The following is a 20742-nucleotide window of genomic DNA, read 5'->3' as shown; positions in this document are numbered from 1 at the left end:
GTCTCCAGCTGATTAGGGTTTGACCTCCTAAAAGTAGACATTGCAATAGACATTTAAAACTATTTTAATTATTCATTGATAATTTGTTTTTCTTATTATTAGAATATGATATGCCGTGAAAAACCCGTTGAATAAATACTGCTGTTGATGTAAATTTCAATAAGGAATCCTTAAATAAAAAAACGTTTAATTAGTGATAACATTACTAATTAAACGTTTTTTATTTAGACCCACCTTCTAAACTGTGGCACTGCTATTTGTTACATATTCTTTGATTAGAAACCTTATTTTTTGATAAATAAACCTAATAAGTATGCAATACAAAATTTCATCAGCTGGTTATGTAGGTATTAAAAGAAATCTCCTAAAAGTAGGCACGGCAAGTGACAATTATATGTTTGATATTAAAAAAATATCTAGTCTTTTAAAATTCGAAATGTTTTTGGTAATTTAATTTTGTTTATTAGAAACTTAAATGACTGAATAGGAATATATCCACTTAAAATCAATCTTAAAATAAGCAATCCTATTGGCAATTTTTTAGGAATTTACAAGGTTTCCTAAAAGTAGGCAATATTATTTAAAATGATCCTCCTCAATCCTCAATTTTGTTGCTGTATTTTCAGCAACAAATGGATTAAAAAGAAATTAATCCATTTCGCTCTGATATTAAATTTGTATTTTTGTTTAAAAAATGTTTTTAGGGCTCTCTGATGTCAAAAATGTATTTTTAATACTATTTTTAATTTTTTTATATAAAAATTTAAAAAGTTTCAAAACATATAAGTTTTCTAAATTGACCCCTACCATCGACGGGAAAGGGGAGTAGTTAAGGGAACGACTTTTGTTATTAGCTATTTTAGGATAAGACATAATACCTATACCGAAATTTGTTTTAAAATTTTACCTTTTTATACGTAAATGTTTTCTTTTTTTATGGAAAAACATGTCATAAATATCGAAGAGAGAACCGAAATGGGTTAAAGGTATATAAGTATGGATTTTTTATTACAAAAAAAGTTTATCCTGTTTTAAGAATTTTTATAATATATATATATATTTGGATTTCAAAAGAAATGTATTGATAACTCATATAAGTAAGTAAGTAAGTAATTTTTTTAAAGGATTTTTATTTGAACTAAGGTTGAAATCTTTTAGATTTGTTTAATATCTGTATAGGAATTTTTATAAAAGGATCTTAAGTGAGCATTTATTATGAATATTAATTAAATGTTCATAGGCGTAGATTGGTTGAAATGTTACTGAAGAATCATAGGCGTAGGAAGTTTTTTGAAGGCTCAGAGACATTTTTTTTAATAACTTGTATTGGCTCATAGACTTGAATTTTTAAAGTGGAAGGCTCCTGGGCTAGAATTTTTATAGGCTTCCAATTTGTCATTGAAGAAATCTCGGAGGTATAGAACTGATTTTTATCGCAGAACTCTTGGAAATGTAGGCCTGATTTTTAATGACTTTGTTGGAGAACTCTCGGGTATAGTGGTCTGTTTTTTAGGGGAGAACTCTCGGAATAAAAGTTTTTTTTTCATTCGGTATAAAAGATTCATAAGAGCAGTAAAAGGCCAAAAACATGGATTTTTAGTTAAATTGGCAGATATGAATGAAATTTCGACTATTTATATTACGACTAATGAGTACTAAATTTCATTGTGATTGAATTTTTTATGAATTTTGTGAAGGTCTGAGATTTAGAAGGTTTTTTTTATTTATTTATTATTTTTTTTTTTTTGAAACCCTGGGCTTAAGACGCGAATTTTTAGGAAATTTATTCTGGAGCTCTAACCCAGCTTTTAAAAGATATTTTTAAAATATTTTCTGAGCTATAGGCGTAGATTTCTTAATATTTAGTGGAAAGTTTATAGCATAAAATGTTACAGTTCTATTCTGAAGAAAATTCTATGTTTGAATTTTTATGAATTATTTATTAAGCCATGGTTTCTGAAGGTTTATCAAGGCTTTATGTGTGGATTTTTAAAAGAAATTTGGTAATGGTTGTCGGATTTTACCTTTGCTTTCTAGAGGACTTTCTGGCCGATAGGAAAAATGGGCTGAGTTACAGGCGTGGAGATTTGTGTATATGTAGCAGGGTATTTTTATAGATTTCTTCTAAAAAAATCCACGTGGTTTTTTAAGTATTTTTCTGGATAAAGTTATAATGGATATTTACAGATTTTTTCTTAAAGGACGATCTGAGATACAGGAGTAGATTTTGAAAAAAATTATCGTGAGGGACTATTTGACCTATGAACGTAGTTATTCTACGTTTTTTTCTGATTTTCAGTTATTTTATTAAAGATAAGTTATTTTAAATAATGTTTCTGATTTTTAAGTGAGTTATTTATACTCTTTCGAGTCGATCTTAATGATGTAAGTTTTGAAATGAAAATTAATGATCTTAAATTTTTTTTATGTAAGGGTGAAACTTCATCTGATTTTTAAGAATGAATGTCGAAACGTGGACATTTTACAATTTTTGCTATTGTTCATTGCTATTTTTTGAGAGAATTTTTATTAGGGAACTATAAGAGCTCAGGGTGTAGAATTTGAATTTGTTGAATCTGGTTATACATTTCTGAGAATAATTTACAAAAACTTTTTTAAGAAATTTTGTTCAAGCATATTCGGACACTAAATTTGTTAAAAAGTCCTAAGACTTTTACTTTATCGGAGATCTATGAACTTGGCATTTTTATTAAAAACTTATTAGAACAGAAAAAATGTGTATTTTGTAGAAGAAAATTTATATATATTTTATTACATATTTACAAATTTATTTTTGGCAATCAAGGTTATATTATCTTTTTTTAATATGGAAAAATTATCAAAGCAACGGTTATTCCCAGAACTTCCAATTAGTAGTTTTCAATATATACAAATATAAATGTTTATAATTTTATTTCTTACCTAAATACCAATGTACATTTTCTTTTTTGTTAATTTTTATTTTCATATATATTTTGATGGCTTTGTACAACGAATATTTTCTGTTGCTCTATATGTGTTCTAATTATCAATTGTGGTTAAACTGGAAATCCCCACCCAATAAAACACACATCGACACACACAAAATACAACAAATATCCTTAAACACCAATTGATATTCCTCCCCAATCCTCAACTGTTCCGGTTTGGTTCCAATCAATCCTTAACAAATGTATTATTGAAATTATGTAAAAACAATACAAATAATTGTGGTATATAGCACGTGGTGGTATGCGTTCAAATCACTCAACTTGGGATCCACGTCGTCCCAATTTATACGAAGAATTGAAAGCACCACCAGTACCGGCCCATGGCAATCATTATGGTCATGTACATAATATCAATGAGTGTACCTATAAACATCCAGGTAGGTTGTGGTTTTAATTTTTTTAATTAATTTTAGTTGGTTGAGTTTTTGTAAATTTTATTTTTAATAAGAAAAAGTCTAGTTTAAAGAGTTTGATAATTGTTACAAAATTAAATACTAATTTAAATCTTAACTTTTTTAAGTACAATTTTTAACTAAGAAAATATCAGTAGTAGGCGGGATATTTGGGATATCATTTGTATTTTGTTATTGCAGTTTGTTGTTTTTATAAAAATTTAAAATTCTTCTTAATTTAATTAATCCGTTTCCAAAGAAGTATTTGCTCTAACCATATTAACTTTGGATTGAGTATTTAATTAACTCAAAAACTGGACTTAATCATAATTTTATTGTGTATTTTTATTTATTTTTATTTCTACTTACCTAACATTTTTTCTAAACCTCTCTTCATTTCACCTCATTTTCGTATAATATATTTTTGATTTGAATTTCCTTTCAATCATTTTCTATTAACATTTAAAATTAAACTTGCTCATTTACTAATGGTCCTGTCTAACCATTTCCCAAAAAATAACACTAATAGTAAGTACTCTATTTTCAAAAAAATATTAAAAAAGGTAATTTCGAAACTCCCTTTTGCATGTAAATTTCAATTCACCATTCTTTGCATTCCATCATAGATCAGCTCATTTTTATTAAATTATATTCAAAAACACCAACAACAACAAAATGACACAATTTTACACTAACTGTTTTGAAAATAAAAAATTCAATATAATTATACTAATTCAAATTTTTTCTATTAATACATTAAAACTTGACAACAGGCATGGAAGATGAAATCTGCCCCTATGCCACCTTCCATCTGTTGGGCTTCCGCGAAGAAATGGACCCCACCAAGGCAATGAACTTCCAGACCTTCCCCCATCAAAATGGTCATGCTCCACCCGGTCATGCTGGTACCATGGGACCACCTGGACATCCTGGCCACATGCACTCACGTTCCGGTTCTCAATCGATGCCACGTGCCAATCGTTATGCTCGCAAAAATAGCCAGGGAGGACAATCATCGATTTATACCCCAGCTCCTGAATATGATGATCCCGCCAATTGTGCTGAAGAAGATCAATATGTAAGTTTTGGTGAAAAAAACGAAAAGAGATAAGAGAGGAGGAAAGAAAGAGAGAGAGAAACAATAATAAATTGTTATTTTTTTCTACAGCGCCGCTACACTCGCGTCAACTCCCAAGGTGGCAGCTTGTACTCTGGCCCCGGACCCGAATATGATGACCCAGCTAACTGTGCTCCCGAAGAAGATCAATATGGCTCTCAGTATGGCGGCCCATATGGTACACCTTATGATCATTATGGCTCTCGCGGTTCTATGGGAAGACGTAGTGTTGGTAAGTGTTAAAAAAATGGTTTTATACCCTACACAACTATATTGTCAGGGTATTATAGCTTTGTGCAGCCCCAAGAGTTTGTAACGCCGCGAAATATTGGTCCTAGACCCACCTTTAAGTATACCGATCGTCATATCTCGACTAGCTGAGTCGATCTAGACATGTGTGTCCCTCCGTCCGTCCGTCTGTCCATTATAATTTGTAAACACGATACAGGCCACAGTTATGGACCAATCTTCACGAAATTTTGCATGTATGATGGGTTCTGGCTAATGAAACCCCCCTATTGTTTTTGGTAAAGATCGGTTAATATTTAGAGGATGAAATAGACCAAATACTAAATTTTTGTCGGTTTTTCTGGCCACTCCAGAACATCATGAAATTTTTCATGGAGAAGGGGATCGGGACAATGAAAAAGCGTGCCTGTTTTGATAAAGATCGGTCAATATTTAGCGGCTCAAATGGACCCTGACTTTTATGTGAAAAATTACAACATTTGTATTCTATGGCATATATATATATATAGGCCTGAAGGATATAGACTCGAGATATAGACCCGAGTTGATAGTATATCCAAGAGAAGTGATCGACCTTTAGATTGATACCAAATATATTGTCGCATGTACTCGGATGTGGGAGTTAAACTTAAATATTTACAAGTGCTTACGTATTCATATATTATTAAGTAACCGAGAAGGCGGCTATATAGCGCTGATCGCTTTGAAATGTGTCTTGAGGTTCCAGTTATGATCAAGGACAACGCCTATAATTTTCGGTGATGATCAAATACAAATTTTGGGATGAAGTGGAACGAAGACTTAATTTTTGTGTTTTTCGAGTCGAAATCACAACACAACCCAAGGTGAAAGGTATCTGGACAAGTAATTAGAAGGGCTGCACTGAATATTACTAATATTTGTTGACCTCTAGTCGGTCAAGAGGGTGCAAACATCACGAAATGTTGCCCAAGCTCTGAATATAGATCCACAGAAAGTTCTATTTTCGTCGAAGTTGTGTAGGGTATCAAATGGTCGGCTCCGTCCGACTATACTGCTCCGCTCATTGGTTAATTATAATCTGATTTTTAATATCTCTAGGTTCCGCCCGCAATCCAGGTGGCAACAGCTCTCCTGAACCTCCACCACCACCACCACGTAACCATGACATGAGCAACTCCTCATTCAATGATTCCAAGGAAAGCAATGAAATATCTGAGGCCGAATGTGATCGTGATCATGGACCACGTGGCAATTATGGCGGTAAGTTGTGAAGATTTTATTTTGTAATTATATTACATATATACATATTGTATAACAAATACATATTCATAGCCTACATATACATACATATATTTATATCCGACAACAGCTTAATCATTGTTATTAACTACACTGGCCTACAGAGTGAAAAAATATTTAGTTGTGATTTTGAAAATTAATTAATTAAATTCCATTTTAAACATCACTACGCATGATGGTACGTCAAACTTTTATGTTCAAAAATTTCAAACTTTCAAATGGAACTATTAGATGGCCCAAGGAAACACCAGGAGGTCACTTAGTCGACCTCGTATCAAAAGGGATATCCCCGCTATTTCATTTTTTGGTAAAAAAAGTCACCAAAACACAACACAACACATGGTGGTACCTCAAACCGTAATTAATTGACTTAATTTTAATTGGCGCCTAGCGTCACTAGGAGGTCACTGAGTGGACCTCGTATCAAAGGGATATCCCCACTCCATTTTTCTGTAAACTTTTTTTCATGGTCGTACGTCAAACTGTTCTGAGTAAAAATGTCAAACATTCCAATGGAAAAAGCAACACTAGGAAATTACTAAGTGGACTAGGTATTAAAAGGCTATCGTCACCTGGAGTTGATTTCACTTTTTTCAACCTAATTTAAACAACACAACACATGGTGGTACGTCTTGTAGTATTGAGTATGTCTATGCTTAAATATTTCAAACTATCAAATAAAAATATTAGATGAAGCCCAATAGGGCTGTGGGGTCACTAAGTGGACTGTGTATTAAAGGGCTATCACAACCAATTAATGTGGATTACAAAAATTATATTGGAGGTCTTTCAAGGTTACAGGTCTAGATTTTGGGAATGAAACATTTGGATGTTACTGAGTGGACCTCATGTCAAAGGGGTATCCCCACTATTCCATTTTCTGGTAACTTGTTATACCATTCACCACAGTGCGGTACAGGCAGAGATGGTCCGTCAGAAATAGTGACGTAAATGACACACATTTCCTACGTATAATACATACGTCAGAAACGTCGGAAAACCACCCAAAACCATTAGGTTTTTGACAAAATAGCTGTTTTCCCACAGTTTTAAATTATTCTCTATATTCTTTTTTTACAGAATCAAAATACGTATAATACATACGTCAGAAACGTCGGAAAACCACCCAAAACCATTAGGTTTTTGACAAAATAGCTGTTTTCCCACTGTTTTAAATTATTCTCTATATTCTTTTTTTACAGAATCAAAATACATCTAATGGCAGAATTTGTACAGTTCGAATACGAAGCTATTTAAATAATTTGGACTGTATACACAAATTGGTACTGTACAAATTTTTGCCCTCTTCTCTATATTGAAAATCTCATAACTTTACCAAAAATTTCAATTTTATAAATTTTACTTTTGATATATGTCGTCCATAATTAGGTCTTGATATGTGAAATCCAAAATATAATTATCTACTAGTTATATATAAAATATGTGGTATAAAAAATTTTGTTGCCTGTGGGAAACATTGGGCCATAAAGGGTTTACTAGGAGATTACTCAAATGTATAGACAAATCCGTGTAGGTCCCCAGCAATCGTCGCTACAAAGAATTGTATTCGCGATTCGAATAATTTTACAACTGGCAGATGATATAGAGTCAGACATTCCTCTTGCCGCTCATATTTTGCGAAAATGTATGTAAGTTGACGACGTTTTAACAGGAGCATATGACCTCGAGACTGCGTTGGCAGCTAGAGATGAGTTGATTCTGGCACGATTCCATCTTAGATAATTGGTTTCCAACGACAAAAATATGTTTCCCCCATTGGTTGATACTCAATTTATCGTTTGTTTGAGCTAGTAGTTCTAATCCTCTGAGCGAATTTCTTGGCCGCCTTGCATAGATTTAGAGCTCTTTGTGGTTGTCCCCATTCAAATTTTTGTTGAAGCTTCGCGTGGATTTCAAAGGAATTTCGGCCCTTGTGTCCAATGTCAGAAATTCCAGATAACTTATTCGATTTTACGCCAGGTAATTTTTTTATTAGTGCCCTTTTGTTAACACCGCCTGAACCTCTCATGTTCAGGCCCTCACACACCATTTGAGTTTGAGTTGGAAAAAAGAATATTTAAAACTAGCATACACCCGCTACTTCGTTAGCGAATTTCGAAATTTTCTTCTCCAAAAAGTTTAGAATTTTTTATCAGTTCTAGTAATGAATAGTGAGATATATGTAAAAATAATATATATTCTTTAAAATAACAGTATATGGTAATAATATTGAAATAAATGACGTTTACTACATTTATTACATTTTATACAGGTATATGACGTTTTCGACGTTTACACCTTTTTGACAGTCGAAAACCTACAAAATCGTCACACAGACCATCCCTGGGTACAGGGTATTATGTCTTTGTGCATATGTTTGTAACAGGCAAAAATAATCGAGATAGACCCATAGTTCCTTTTGACAATATGCATAGAATCACTTTCTGAGTCGATTTATGCATGTCCGTCCGTCTGCCCGTCCATGTATTTTTGTTAACAAAGTACAGGTCGCATTTATGATCCGATTTGGATGAAATTTGGCACAGGCCACTTATTTGGCCTAAGGACGAACCCTATTGAAAATGGGAAAAATTGGGTTAGATTTAGATAAAGCTCCCATATATAGTTTCGCCCGATTTAAGGTAAATGGTGTACCAAAGTCCCTATATATCCTTCGATTTGCACGAAATTTGGCATAGAGTACTAAATTAGGTCCAGAATGATGTGTGCCAAGTTTCGAGAAAATCGGTTCAAATTTAGATATAGCTCCCATGTATAGTTTCGCCCGATTTAAGGTTATTGGTGCACCAAAGTCCCTATATATCTTTCGATTTGCACGAAATTTGGCATAGAGTACTGAATTAGGTCCAGAATGATGCGTGCTAATTTTCCTTAAAATCGGTTCAGATTTAGATATAGCTTCAATATATATTTTCGGACGATTTAATTTAAATTGTGCACTAAAGACCCAAAGATTGGCCGATCGTCACACAATTTTGTACAATGTACTGTTACTATAACCTTTCGTGTGTCAGGTTTTCTTGAAATTGGTTCAGATTTACATATACCTTCTATATATATTTTCGTCCGATTTTAAGTAAATGGTACACTAAAGGCCCATACAAACCCATGCACGTACAGAAATTAATAACAATTAATATCTAGCAAGTTTCCTTGAAATCGGTTCAGATTAGCTTCCATATATAATTTCGACCTATTCATATTGACTGTACACCAAATAATCAATGGAAATAATAAATTTTCAAAATCACAACAAAAAATTCCTCTGTAGGCTGGTCAAATATATATAATATCTATATATGTATTTATTAAACTATAAAATTATAAAAAAGTTATATGCCCGTGATTTAATCACTCAAAATCATCTATATCTGTTTTTTTTGTTTTATTAACTAATTTTTATATGTATGTACATAAAAAAAAAACAAAAACAAAAAATCTATTTAAACAGAAGATACTAAAGATGGTGAGTGACAATGTAACAAAACAATTGTATTGAGTGTGTTAATCGTTTAGTGATCATCACATTCCCTGTCACCAAAAAAATCCACCTCACCACCTATCACCATTTTGAGAATCATAAAAAATCACTTCTCAATCAAAATCAATCATTATCGCCCCATGTGATATACTATTCACTCATGAGGGAGCTGACTCCACATATATACATACATATTTAGAAAGTAAACAAACAAATATTTAAAATTTACATATTAGTAGGGAGGTAAGGACTCCATATATAGAGATGGTATTTACCGGGTAAATACCCAAGGGGTGGGTAAATACCGGGTAAATACCCATTTGCGGGTATTTATTTGGGTATTTACTATATTGACTCGGTAATACAACATCTTACACCCTATTTCCGGATTTCTGTTATCAAATCGATTTAGAATGGACAGTTTTACGATACTTTAAAGACGTGGGTAAATACTTGGGTAAATACCCGAGTTTTTACCCAAAAATTGGGTATAAACTCATTAACTGCCGAATCACTTTACATAGGCGGCCAAAATTTTGCACACATGTTTCTAATGACAAAGCAAATATAGAAATCCAACATGGGGACCCTGGGTCCAAGTTTTGATATAGCCCCCATATAACCGTATCTCCCGATTTAAGGTATTTTTTGCCTATTAGACACATTTTACAACCAAATTGGCTGTAATTTGGCACAGAGTGCTCTTTTTGGGTACAAAATGTCCATGCAAAATTGTATGTATGTAGGTCCACGTTTACTGGTAGCCCCCATACAAAGGTACCCCTATTTTGAGTATTTACCCAAAAATTGGGTATAAACTCATTAACTGCCGAACCACTTGACATAGGCGGCCAAAACTTTGCACACATGTTTCTAATGTCAAAGCAAATATAGAAATCCAACATGGGGACCCTGGGTCCAAGTTTTGATATAGCCCCCATATAACCGTATCTCCCGATTTAAGGACATTTTTATCTATTAGCCAATTTGATTAGCTGGAATTTGGCTTAGAGGTTCTCTATGAGTACCAATTGTTTGCTCTGGTCAACTTTTTCTGTCCTATATAGCGGTCCTGCTTTTGGGTATTTATATATATTTATAAACTCTTTTACAGCCGAACTATTTGACGTGTGTTTTGAAGACCCCTTTTCCCATACAGGAAATAATATTGATTTTAAACCATGTGTGTCAAAAACCACATTTTGCATGAATATTTTGTGCAAAAAAAATCTCACTATGCCAAATTACAACCAATTTGATCGTAAAAGTACCTTAAATCGGTAGGTACGGTTATATGGGGGCTATATCAAAACTTGGACCCAGGGGCCCCATTTTGGATTTCAATATTTGTATTGATATAAAAACCATCTGAGCCAAGTTTTGGCCGCCTATGTCAAGTGGTTCGGCAGTTAATGAGTTTATACCCAATTTTTGGGTAAATACTCAAAATAGGGGTACCTTTGTATGGGGGCTACCAGTAAACGTGGACCTACATACATAAAATGTTGCATGGACATTGGGTACCCAAACATAACACTCTGTGCCAAATTACAGTCAATTTGGCCTTAAAATGTGTCTAATAGGCAAAAAATACCTTAAATCGGGAGATACGGTTATATGGGGGCTATATCAAAACTTGGACCCAGGGTCCCCATGTTGGCTTTCTATATTTGCTTTGACATTAGACACATGTGTGCAAAGTTTTGGCCGCCTATGTCAAGTGGTTCGGCAGTTAATGAGTTTATACCCAATTTTTGGGTAAATACTCAAAATAGGGGTACCTTTGTATGGGGGCTACCAGTAAACGTGGACCTACATACATAAAATTTTGCATGGATATTTTGTACCCAAAAAGAGAACTCTGTGCCAAATTACAGCCAATTTGGTTGTAAAATGTGTCTAATAGGCAAAAAATACCTTAAATCGGGAGATACGGTTATATGGGGGCTATATCAAAACTTGGACCCAGGGTCCCCATGTTGGATTTCTATATTTGCTTTGACATTAGAAACATGTGTGCAAAGTTTTGGCCGCCTATGTCAAGTGGTTCGGCAGTTAATGAGTTTATACCCAATTTTTGGGTAAATACTCAAAATAGGGGTACCTTTGTATGGGGGCTACCAGTAAACGTGGACCTACATACATAAAATTTTGCATGGACATTTGGTACCCAAAAAGAACACTCTGTGCCAAATTACAGCCAATTTGGCCTTAAAATGTGTCTAATAGGCAAAAAATACCTTAAATCGGGAGATACGGTTATATGGGGGCTATATCAAAACTTGGACCCAGGGTCCCCATGTTGGATTTCTATATTTGCTTTGTCATTAGAAACATGTGTGCAAAATTTTGGCCGCCTACGTCAAGTGGTTCGGCAGTTAATGAGTTTATACCCAATTTTTGGGTAAAAACTCGGGTATTTACCCAAGTATTTATCCACGTCTTTAAAGTATCGTAAAACTATCCATTCTAAATCGATTTGATAACAGAAACCCGGAAATAGGGTGCAAGATGTTGTATTACCGATTCAATATAGTAAATACCCACAAATGGGTATTTACCCAATTTACCGGGTATTTACCCAATTTACCGGGTATTTACCCTTTGGGTATTTACCCACTGCCCATCTCTATCCATATATAAACAATTTGAATTCGATTTATATTCATATTTCTATATGAATATAATTCACATAGAAAATTATATTCATATATACTATGAATATAAATTTCCATGTATTTTTTCCTTTTCCCAAATTTAGATAAGAGAATTATCAGCTCTATTATATATGAGTCGTTTATTTTGAAAGCGGCTTAAGTCCATTTTAGGTTCTGATACAAATCTTGGTTTTCTACAAAAGTTTATAAAACATATTACGTTACATATTCTAACATGTTTAAGGACAAACTAAATTAATACCACTTAACAATATTTTTGAAAAAAAAAAATCAAATCCAAACCTTTCAATATCTATATATAAGAAAAAATGGACTTAAACCACTTTCAAAATAAACGACTCATATAGAGGTCTTAATAAACGAGGATCATTTGTACATATACGTTTCCAGTAGGAAAATACTTAAATATTTGTTAAAAAATAAATTAGAAAGCTTACTATAAACAATATGAAACCCAATCCTATAAAAAATATATATCTACTCTAAAAAATAAATATATAATACAAAATTATATATCTAAAAAAATATTTTCCCGTATATTTCGTATACAGATATAGAATTTATTATCACATAAAAAATAATTATCAATCAGAAAGAACTTTCTTCAAATACAAAAAAAAAAAAACATTTTTCGAGGTTATTTTACAAATCAGTCAACATATTTCACATCCATCATAAAATCACATATATAAAAATTATAAACATAATTTAAAATCATATCAAAGTTATTAATCATACTGTGTTTTGCGCAATATATATTTACAATTTTTATTTGTTATTAATTAAAATATATAATTTAATGTGTGTTATAACAAAATTGTTTTTAAATTTTTTGGTTTTCGGTTTAATTTTTCATATTAAAAATTTTTATTTTCATTAATTTGTGCACCATTCATATATTTTCATAGATTCACTCACATATCCACAATATATATTTTGTAAAAATGTCATTTATTCATCATATTGCACCAAAAATTAAATTTTTTTCTGTGACTAATTAAAAAAATATATAAATATTTTTATAAAAAAAAAGTATGAATTACATACAATTTTTTTATAAGTTTCAGTGTATATTTCATTTATTTATGTTTATATTTGTAAGAAAATTAATGCACACGTAGGCTTTTCAAGTTAATTTTTTTGGCAGAAGTTGAGAGATGGAAGAGGGAATATTTAGAAGATTTTAAGGACTATAAAAGAGCTATCAGAGGTATTTGAGTGGAAAATGAAGGTTTTTGAAGCTATAAGAGGGGATTAAAAATAACTGAAGCTCTATTATAGTTATATTCACGCTTATAAATAATTATTAATGGATGTAAAATATATTATATTGATATTAAAAAGTAAAATGAAGGACTATCAGAGTCATAGCTTGGATTAAAAAAAATAGCTTTTATAGGTCCACTCCATGGTGTAGTTTATAGTGGATAGTTTGCCAGCTCAAGAGAAAAAAATCTATAGCGCCCCCCATAAATAAGAAAGGACACCAACCAGTGCACAAATTCAAGGAAACGTTATTTCTATTTAGCGATAGATTGCAGCCACATCATCTAGGATAGGCTTTGGCAGACCAATAATCTACTTAGCTGAAGTAAAAACAATAAATTGATTAACAGAACGAAAATAGGAAAATGGCAACACTAAATAAGCAAGGGCACCAACCAGTGCTAAAATTCAAGGAGACGTTATTTCTATTTAGCAATAGATGGCAGCCACATCATCTAGGATAGGCTTTGGCAGACCAATAATCTACTTAGCTGAAGTAAAAACAATAAATTGATTAACAGAACGAAAACAAGCACTAATCTAGTAGGATGGCGATGCTTTGTTAAAGCCCAACGTTCTCTAGAGGAGCAACAAGAGAAAAAAACATCAGAGCTATACATTGGTTTTAAAGTAATAATGAAAGGCATATTATATATTTGAATGGCTGTCATAACAGATGAAGGACTATCATTATTAGACCTAGAAGGACTATTAGAAGGACCAGAGAATTTTGAAGGACTATAAGAGTTGCAAATGTGGAGATTTTGAAAGACTTTTAGGGCAACTATAGTAGATTTTATCAAAGGCCTATTGGAGCTTCAAATGAGAGCTAGATGTTAGGGAAAGACTATTGCAGCTGAAGTACCTTCAGAAGTACAAGAGTATATTTTTTATTAGGGCGCATTATTACAAGCGAGAATTTTTAATAGTGGAACGTGGTAGCTAAAAGCATGACTTTTAATAACATTTATTAGGAAAGTCGCCGAATTGTCTTATTATGCAAGGTTATTTTTTGGAGACTATTGGAGCTACAACTGTAGATTTTATAATAATTTTAATTCCTGTGCCTTCATAGTTACATCCGTGGATTTTTATTGAATTGAATTGGTGGTCAGAGCAAAAAATTATATAAATTTTTTAATTTTAAAAAACAAGTAAAATAGTGTCAGTCAGTGTTGCCGACAGATTTATACCCTCAGTCTATGGTTTGTGGAGGTCTTTGGGAGTACACACATGTTTTATTCCCACCTTCGAAATTCTAGAAGATAATAGGTTGTGCAAAGTTTGATTCATATCGGGCATTCCTTTCGCCAAATATTGAATTTAAAAATATTGAAATTTTGATCATTTGGGGGGTAGGGCCAACTTGGGACTTCGTCTAGGTCTGGTAAATATAATAGGTTGTGCAAAGTTCGGATCAAATAGGATAGTCTGTTCGTATGATACAATTTATTTTCAGCGACATTTTACCATTTGTGGGGGAGGTACCAGAAAGGGTAGGGGTATAAAACCAATATTTCGATTAGGCATATTTTTGACGTATCGAAGTGTATATACCCTCATTAGCCATAAGACTGGGTGTTAAATGAATATCACAACATAATCTAGATTTTAGAGATTTTTTATGAGGTTTTCTAAAACATTTGGAAAATGGTTTTGTGATTTTTGGAGCATGTATCATTATCTTTTCACCAATTGGCAGAATTTCTATTTAAAGATTTGTTATTTTTGAAGGATATTTTTAAGAAAACAAAATGTTAAAATTTCTAACTTCAGCATTTTTCGGATTTTTTTCAGCTTCTCTAATGATTTTTTATGACTTTTTCTTAGGGACAATCAGAGGCCCCAAAATATATTTTTCAACAATTTTTCTTTGGCTCTCTCAAGTAGATTTTTTCAAGACTGTTTCGTGAGCTCCCGTCTTGATTTTTTAAAGAATTTGTGGTGAACTCTTAACGTCGTTTTTCTAGACTAAAAATGGGCAACAGAGTTCTCAGCGTTTATTATTATGAAAAAAGTTCTTGCAACTTCAGATTTGAATTCAAATATTTTTTTCTTGAGTTCTCAACTTTGCTTTTACATAAATTTTGTTAAACGCATATCTTCATTTTAATTAAATTACTACTGAGACCTACTATGGTTGTACTATGGAACTCTTAAAAAAATCAAAACCGACAAATGAAAAAATTAGAATCAAAGATTCTTTTCCAAATTAAACAAAATCTGTAACATAATTTCCTCGAATTTTGGATGAATATTTTTGTTAAACATTTTTTTCATTTATCGGTGTTGATTTTTGTTTAAGAATTCCATTGTAGGACAATCAAGGATTTAACGCATTTTTTAGTATCTATCATAAAGTCCAAGTGTATAATTAATTTCATTTTTTTGAGCTTCCTATGTAGGTTTTTTCGAAATTATTTACGGTCAACATCGAGAATTTGTTTTGTATCCTGAAGTCTCACGTGGACCACTATTGATTTACATTCGGAGCTATAGTTTAATTTTTACATTTAAAATTTTTTGAAGGATACTCAAAACTACAATCCCACATTATTTTTAAGGATTATCCTGTAGATCTAAGTCTGTATATTTCTTCCATTTTTTAAAATATTGATTCCAATCACATTTTGAAGTCTAATCGAATCACATTTCTAAGTCTTATCGAGAGCAAAAGCTATTGTGGGGATTTTTTGGGGATTAAATCATTCTGGAAAGGCAGTGCGAATTTTTGGTATATTTAAGGTATATATTATTAAAAATTTATATTTAAAAAATATTTAAAGAGTTAGAGGTTTAGATTTTCGATGCTTAAATTATGATATTATCCTTCGAATTTAGTAGTCATGTGTGCATTAATTTGTGTGTCAGGAATTGTAAATTTGTTTCGATTTTATATATATTTTTTTTTAATTTTTTGTATACAAATTTCTTATGAGGTAATTAATTACCACAACTTGTGTTTTTATATTTTTTAATTAAGTTAGATCAATGTCATTGCATGTGAAAACAAGTGAGCCTTTTTCTGCAAAGAAATCATATGCAATTTGTTTCTAATATGAGATTTGCATTCAAATATTTTTTGTTCCCCCTTTTTAATTTCAATACAATGTCAATACAAAATTTGACATTTGTATTAATGTACATACTTATTTTATTTTAATTTTTTTTTTTGTAAATTTTACAAAGAGTCCCCAGCATTTTTGTCACTACCCCATTGATATCTGCATAGCTATGCCATAAATATTTCCATTAGAAATTATAAATTCCATAATGTTGCTAAGCATATCAGTACATACTCCCCCCATAATATTTATTTTTTTTATTTCTTATATATAAAAACTATATAATTATTTTTATTTATTTTTTTATTTCTTTTCATTATCACCAATATTTTTGTAATACCATATTTGTTGTGGAATGTTGCCAAACAAAATATATTTTCCTCCAAACAATCGTATTTTTTCCTTGCGATTTTTAAATGAATTTTTGACAAACCTCAAATCGATACAATAAAAATACCAAACAGCTGTTAAAAGGTCTCCCATCCACAAGGATCAACGTACCACCGAAGAAATGCGTAAATTAATTGAAAGGTAATGTAAGACCAAGTACCCCAGACCCTATTTTGCATCCCCCCTTTTTAAAACAGCAAAGTTGAAAAGAAATCTCCCGTTGAAACACACAAAAGCAACAAATTAATATAGCTTTAACAGAAAACAGTTGTTTATAAAGTTCTAAATTAAATTTGTTCTACATATATCTAACTTTTCCACCACCAACAACACAATGTTAATCACTTGTTGATCCTTTACTAAAAATAATTGTACTTTTTTCCTGTTTTTTATTCTCTTTAAATATTTTTTGAAAAAACAAAAAAATATTTTCTTTTAATATTTTTTCCTTTTTGTAATAATTGTAATTGCAACCAACCAATCAAACAAAAAATCCTGTAGTCGAAGACATTTGTAAGTTTGTATGTATGTTGGTAGTAATGTAATGTTAAACATAAAAGCACGTAAATTTATCCTTGTGTAAGTAGTAGTCGTAGTGGTAGTAAATTTTGGTTTCTTTGTGTTATGCATGTGTGTGTGTCTATTTAATTTAACTGCATGAATACCTTTAATTTCAATTTAATTTTATTATTTAAATATTTATTTTTATTATTGATTATAATTTAATTATATATTTAAGTTAATGCAATTCACAGTTTTGAGATAAAAAATATCAAAAAAAAAAAAAAAAATTATATAATCAAAATATCAAAATGAAAATAATCAAATATATTGCTAATAATCTCTATATAATGTTAATGGAATAATTATATATCAAATGTTAAAGGCTTTTATGCAAAACAAGAAGAAAATAGTATATAAACAATACATTCAAAGAAAAAAATAAATAAAATAAATTAAAAAATATAAACAAATATATGATGAGAGTTAGGAAGTAATATTAGATCTCCAATACGTTTCGAAATATAATTATAATGCATAGTTTATTGTTGTTTCTAAAAATGTCACGGCATATTTTTAACACCAATTTTACCGATTTTTATGTTGAAAAAATTTTAAATTAAAATCAAATTTTAAGAGCTATATTAGCTTGAGAACAATTCAAGTCGACAATTCTAAGAGCCCTGGTTGCAGCAACTTAATTTTTTTTCTTGTGGGCATCCAAAGTGTTGCTGAAATCCCTGTATTTTACAAAGATTTTTAAAATTGTTATCTTTTGAAGCGAGTGAAGTCCCTTTGTGGGAGATTTCATACATTCTTTGTTATGTGCTTTAAATTTAACTAAGACCTTAAATCGGCCACACCACAGTGTCTCCTCTTAAACAGAATATATATTTGTCGGTCGGTCCTCTGCTCGTCTATGGACAGATGGCCACAACGGCTACGCGACTGAATCTCATTGAAAAAAATAGAAAAGTATGGACTCAATCTTAAAAATAATAAATTTTTTGAATCGGCACTTCAACCGCAACAATTTCTCAATTTGAAAAAGTATGATTAAATACAAGGGTCCTGACGAACTTTGGAGCCCATACCGCATGAATGAAATGACATACTACATACCTATGTCAGACTACATACCTATGTAGTCATCATAGATCTGGGAAGTATGAAGCCGAAGATTACAAACCAGAGACACACATATTTGACTCTGTCTCTGACATGGCCGTACAAAGCCATTGATTGTAAATATCTGGGATAAACGCATTACAGCCTGTCGCGACATGATGTATAACAGACCTTGTGTTAGTCTTACTTTTAGTCGGCAGAATTGCTTTCGAAAATTTCAAAAAATTTTCAAAAACTTAACTCATTTTATTTTTCTTATTGGTGACTATTTTTATAACCATTTCTGTGCCTCCACCCTAAGGTGTCCGCCGTTTGCAAGACCTCCAAATATTTTTGGAATTTTCGGCACATTTGTCAATCTATTCTGGCTCTATTTTGTGCTTTCACCAAATATATTATCAATATTCGTGCACATTTTAGGGTAGCCACTAATAACGACACCTCTCAAATTTCATAACATCGAGGAGTTTGGTCCAAATATTTGTTCGAATTCCGGCACATTTTTTCAACAGAATCTCGTTTTATAAAGATATTTAGGGCTCTCAGTGGATTTTAGAACAGCTCACCAAACATTATCAATATTGGTCCAGTTAATATTTTGGATGTTCATTGGATAGATAATCTCCCTAACAAAATCTCTCGATATTGGCCCTAGTTTCATAGTAGCTTTGACAGAACGGCATAACACCCACACAACAAACCCGATTGGATATCTACCTCAAGGTGGAGGGTACAGAAATATAGGCTTTGCCGAAATAGAGATTTGCGAACAATATTTTCATTTAATGGTACTGAAAAGTGTACACATTCGGAGCGAATATGATTATACTTTAATATAATTAAGTAAAGCCTACTTTGGCTTCAATAGACTCAGATTAAGATACATATTCGCTTTCCAGAAAATATTTTTTTAGATTCTAATTCCAGTAACTTTACTAAAATTCTACAATTTGTACCAATTAAATATTTCAATTTATTTTACCTCCCCAAAGTATGCTATAGTATTTATTTATCTAGTTTTTCAGCCATTCAAACTAATCCCTCGATAGATGGCGTTGCTTTCAACATATCGCAACCTATCATGAAGAATTATTTACGCACTCTAAAACTGTAATCTCTTTTACATATATTTGTATGTATATGTTTAAAAATTGAGATTTATTACTATTACTGGCTATTTTCTTAGAATTTATTTTTATTCCTCAGGAAGGAATAAATTACAAGGTCATATTAATCTAATTCCCAACTTAATGAAAAAAATGGCGTGATAGTAAACTGGGAAATTTTTCATTTTTCATTGGGAAATTTTTCATTAGACAATTAATATAAAGAGTATACTTTAATGCTATAAACTATGCAGAACATTAAAAAAATAATAAAATAATATATGACAAACAAATAAATACAATTTAATAAATAAATTATATTCTAATTTACTTATAAAATATATTATCTATACCATGCGATCCTATAGGCTACAATTGTAGGATATTTAACAAAGCACTACCAAGCAAAAAAAAAAAAAACAAATAATTACATAAACAACGTAGTCAACTTTTGAAACTGTTTAATATAGCCTGTGCTTGTAAAGCTGTAATATTGGAAATACAAATAATCGTATATCTATTATAAAGAAATTATTATTTTTCTACACTTAACTAATAATATATTTTCCCATTTTCAATTTTTTCTTTACAATCCGAATTTTATAGAAACGAAGCCGGCCCAAAACAACTCCAACAACAAAGTGGCGCAGGATTCACAGCCTACGATACTATGGCAGTGTAATTTGTAAATTAGCTTCGAAGATAATGCGAAAAGCTAAGTATGCAAAACACCTCATAATCATTATCATGGACGTATAATGAAAATGAAAGAATTCAGCAGTAAAATTAAAACAACAAAAAATACATATTTCAAAATTCGGCATCACTCATTGGCAAAAAATTTTGAAAAATACATAAAATTAAAACATTTTGCCAAAACTACGAAAAACATCAACCAAACAAAATATTGACTACAAAAAACATTTGAGTGATTTATACGAAAAAACACACACAAAATTACTATTTAAATATTATACAAACCAAAAAAACCATAACACTCATACACATACAAACAAACGATTTTCTTTCTTGGAATGAAATGCTAAACATTTTTGAGGGGAAAACAACGTTAAAAGT

The 20742-nt window shown here is 31.3% G+C and overlaps 1 protein-coding gene across 3 annotated transcripts; it reads left to right on the top strand.

Moving 5' to 3' along the window:
* The first annotated feature begins 3224 nt into the window (after nucleotides 1-3224).
* LOC133337784 (basic salivary proline-rich protein 4-like) lies at nucleotides 3225-20407 on the top strand. 3 transcript variants are annotated; one of them, XM_061545985.1, is made up of 7 exons: nucleotides 3225-3367; nucleotides 4156-4460; nucleotides 4551-4731; nucleotides 5829-5990; nucleotides 9502-9516; nucleotides 17005-17071; nucleotides 20272-20407. In XM_061545985.1, exons 1-7 carry the CDS (start codon nucleotides 3232-3234, stop codon nucleotides 20345-20347), a joined length of 942 nt encoding a protein of 313 aa, XP_061401969.1. In that variant the 5' UTR covers nucleotides 3225-3231; the 3' UTR covers nucleotides 20348-20407. The 3 variants fall into 3 exon arrangements, with proteins under 3 accessions (XP_061401969.1, XP_061401970.1, XP_061401971.1); XM_061545986.1 differs by lacking the exon at nucleotides 9502-9516; XM_061545987.1 differs by lacking the exons at nucleotides 9502-9516; nucleotides 17005-17071 and having other exon boundaries at nucleotides 20272-20387.
* The last annotated feature ends 335 nt before the right edge of the window (nucleotides 20408-20742 follow it).

This window comes from Musca vetustissima, unplaced genomic scaffold (genome assembly GCF_032173495.1).
Source record: "Musca vetustissima isolate MV318-11 ecotype Yass unplaced genomic scaffold, APGP_CSIRO_Mvet_v1 utg8947, whole genome shotgun sequence".
NCBI classification, from domain to species: domain Eukaryota; kingdom Metazoa; phylum Arthropoda; class Insecta; order Diptera; family Muscidae; genus Musca; species Musca vetustissima.
The sequence above is the reverse complement of the archived record's forward strand: the minus strand, read 5'-3'. Positions and strand labels throughout refer to the sequence as shown.

Coding starts and splice junctions, on each gene's coding strand:
- LOC133337784 (XM_061545985.1), top strand. CDS start 3,232: ATGCGTTCAAATCACTCAACTTGGGATCCACGTCGTCCCAATTTATAC. Junction 4,732..5,828: donor TATGGGAAGACGTAGTGTTG/GTAAGTGTTAAA, acceptor TAATATCTCTAG/GTTCCGCCCGCAATCCAGGT. Junction 17,072..20,271: donor ATGCGTAAATTAATTGAAAG/GTAATGTAAGAC, acceptor CGAATTTTATAG/AAACGAAGCCGGCCCAAAAC.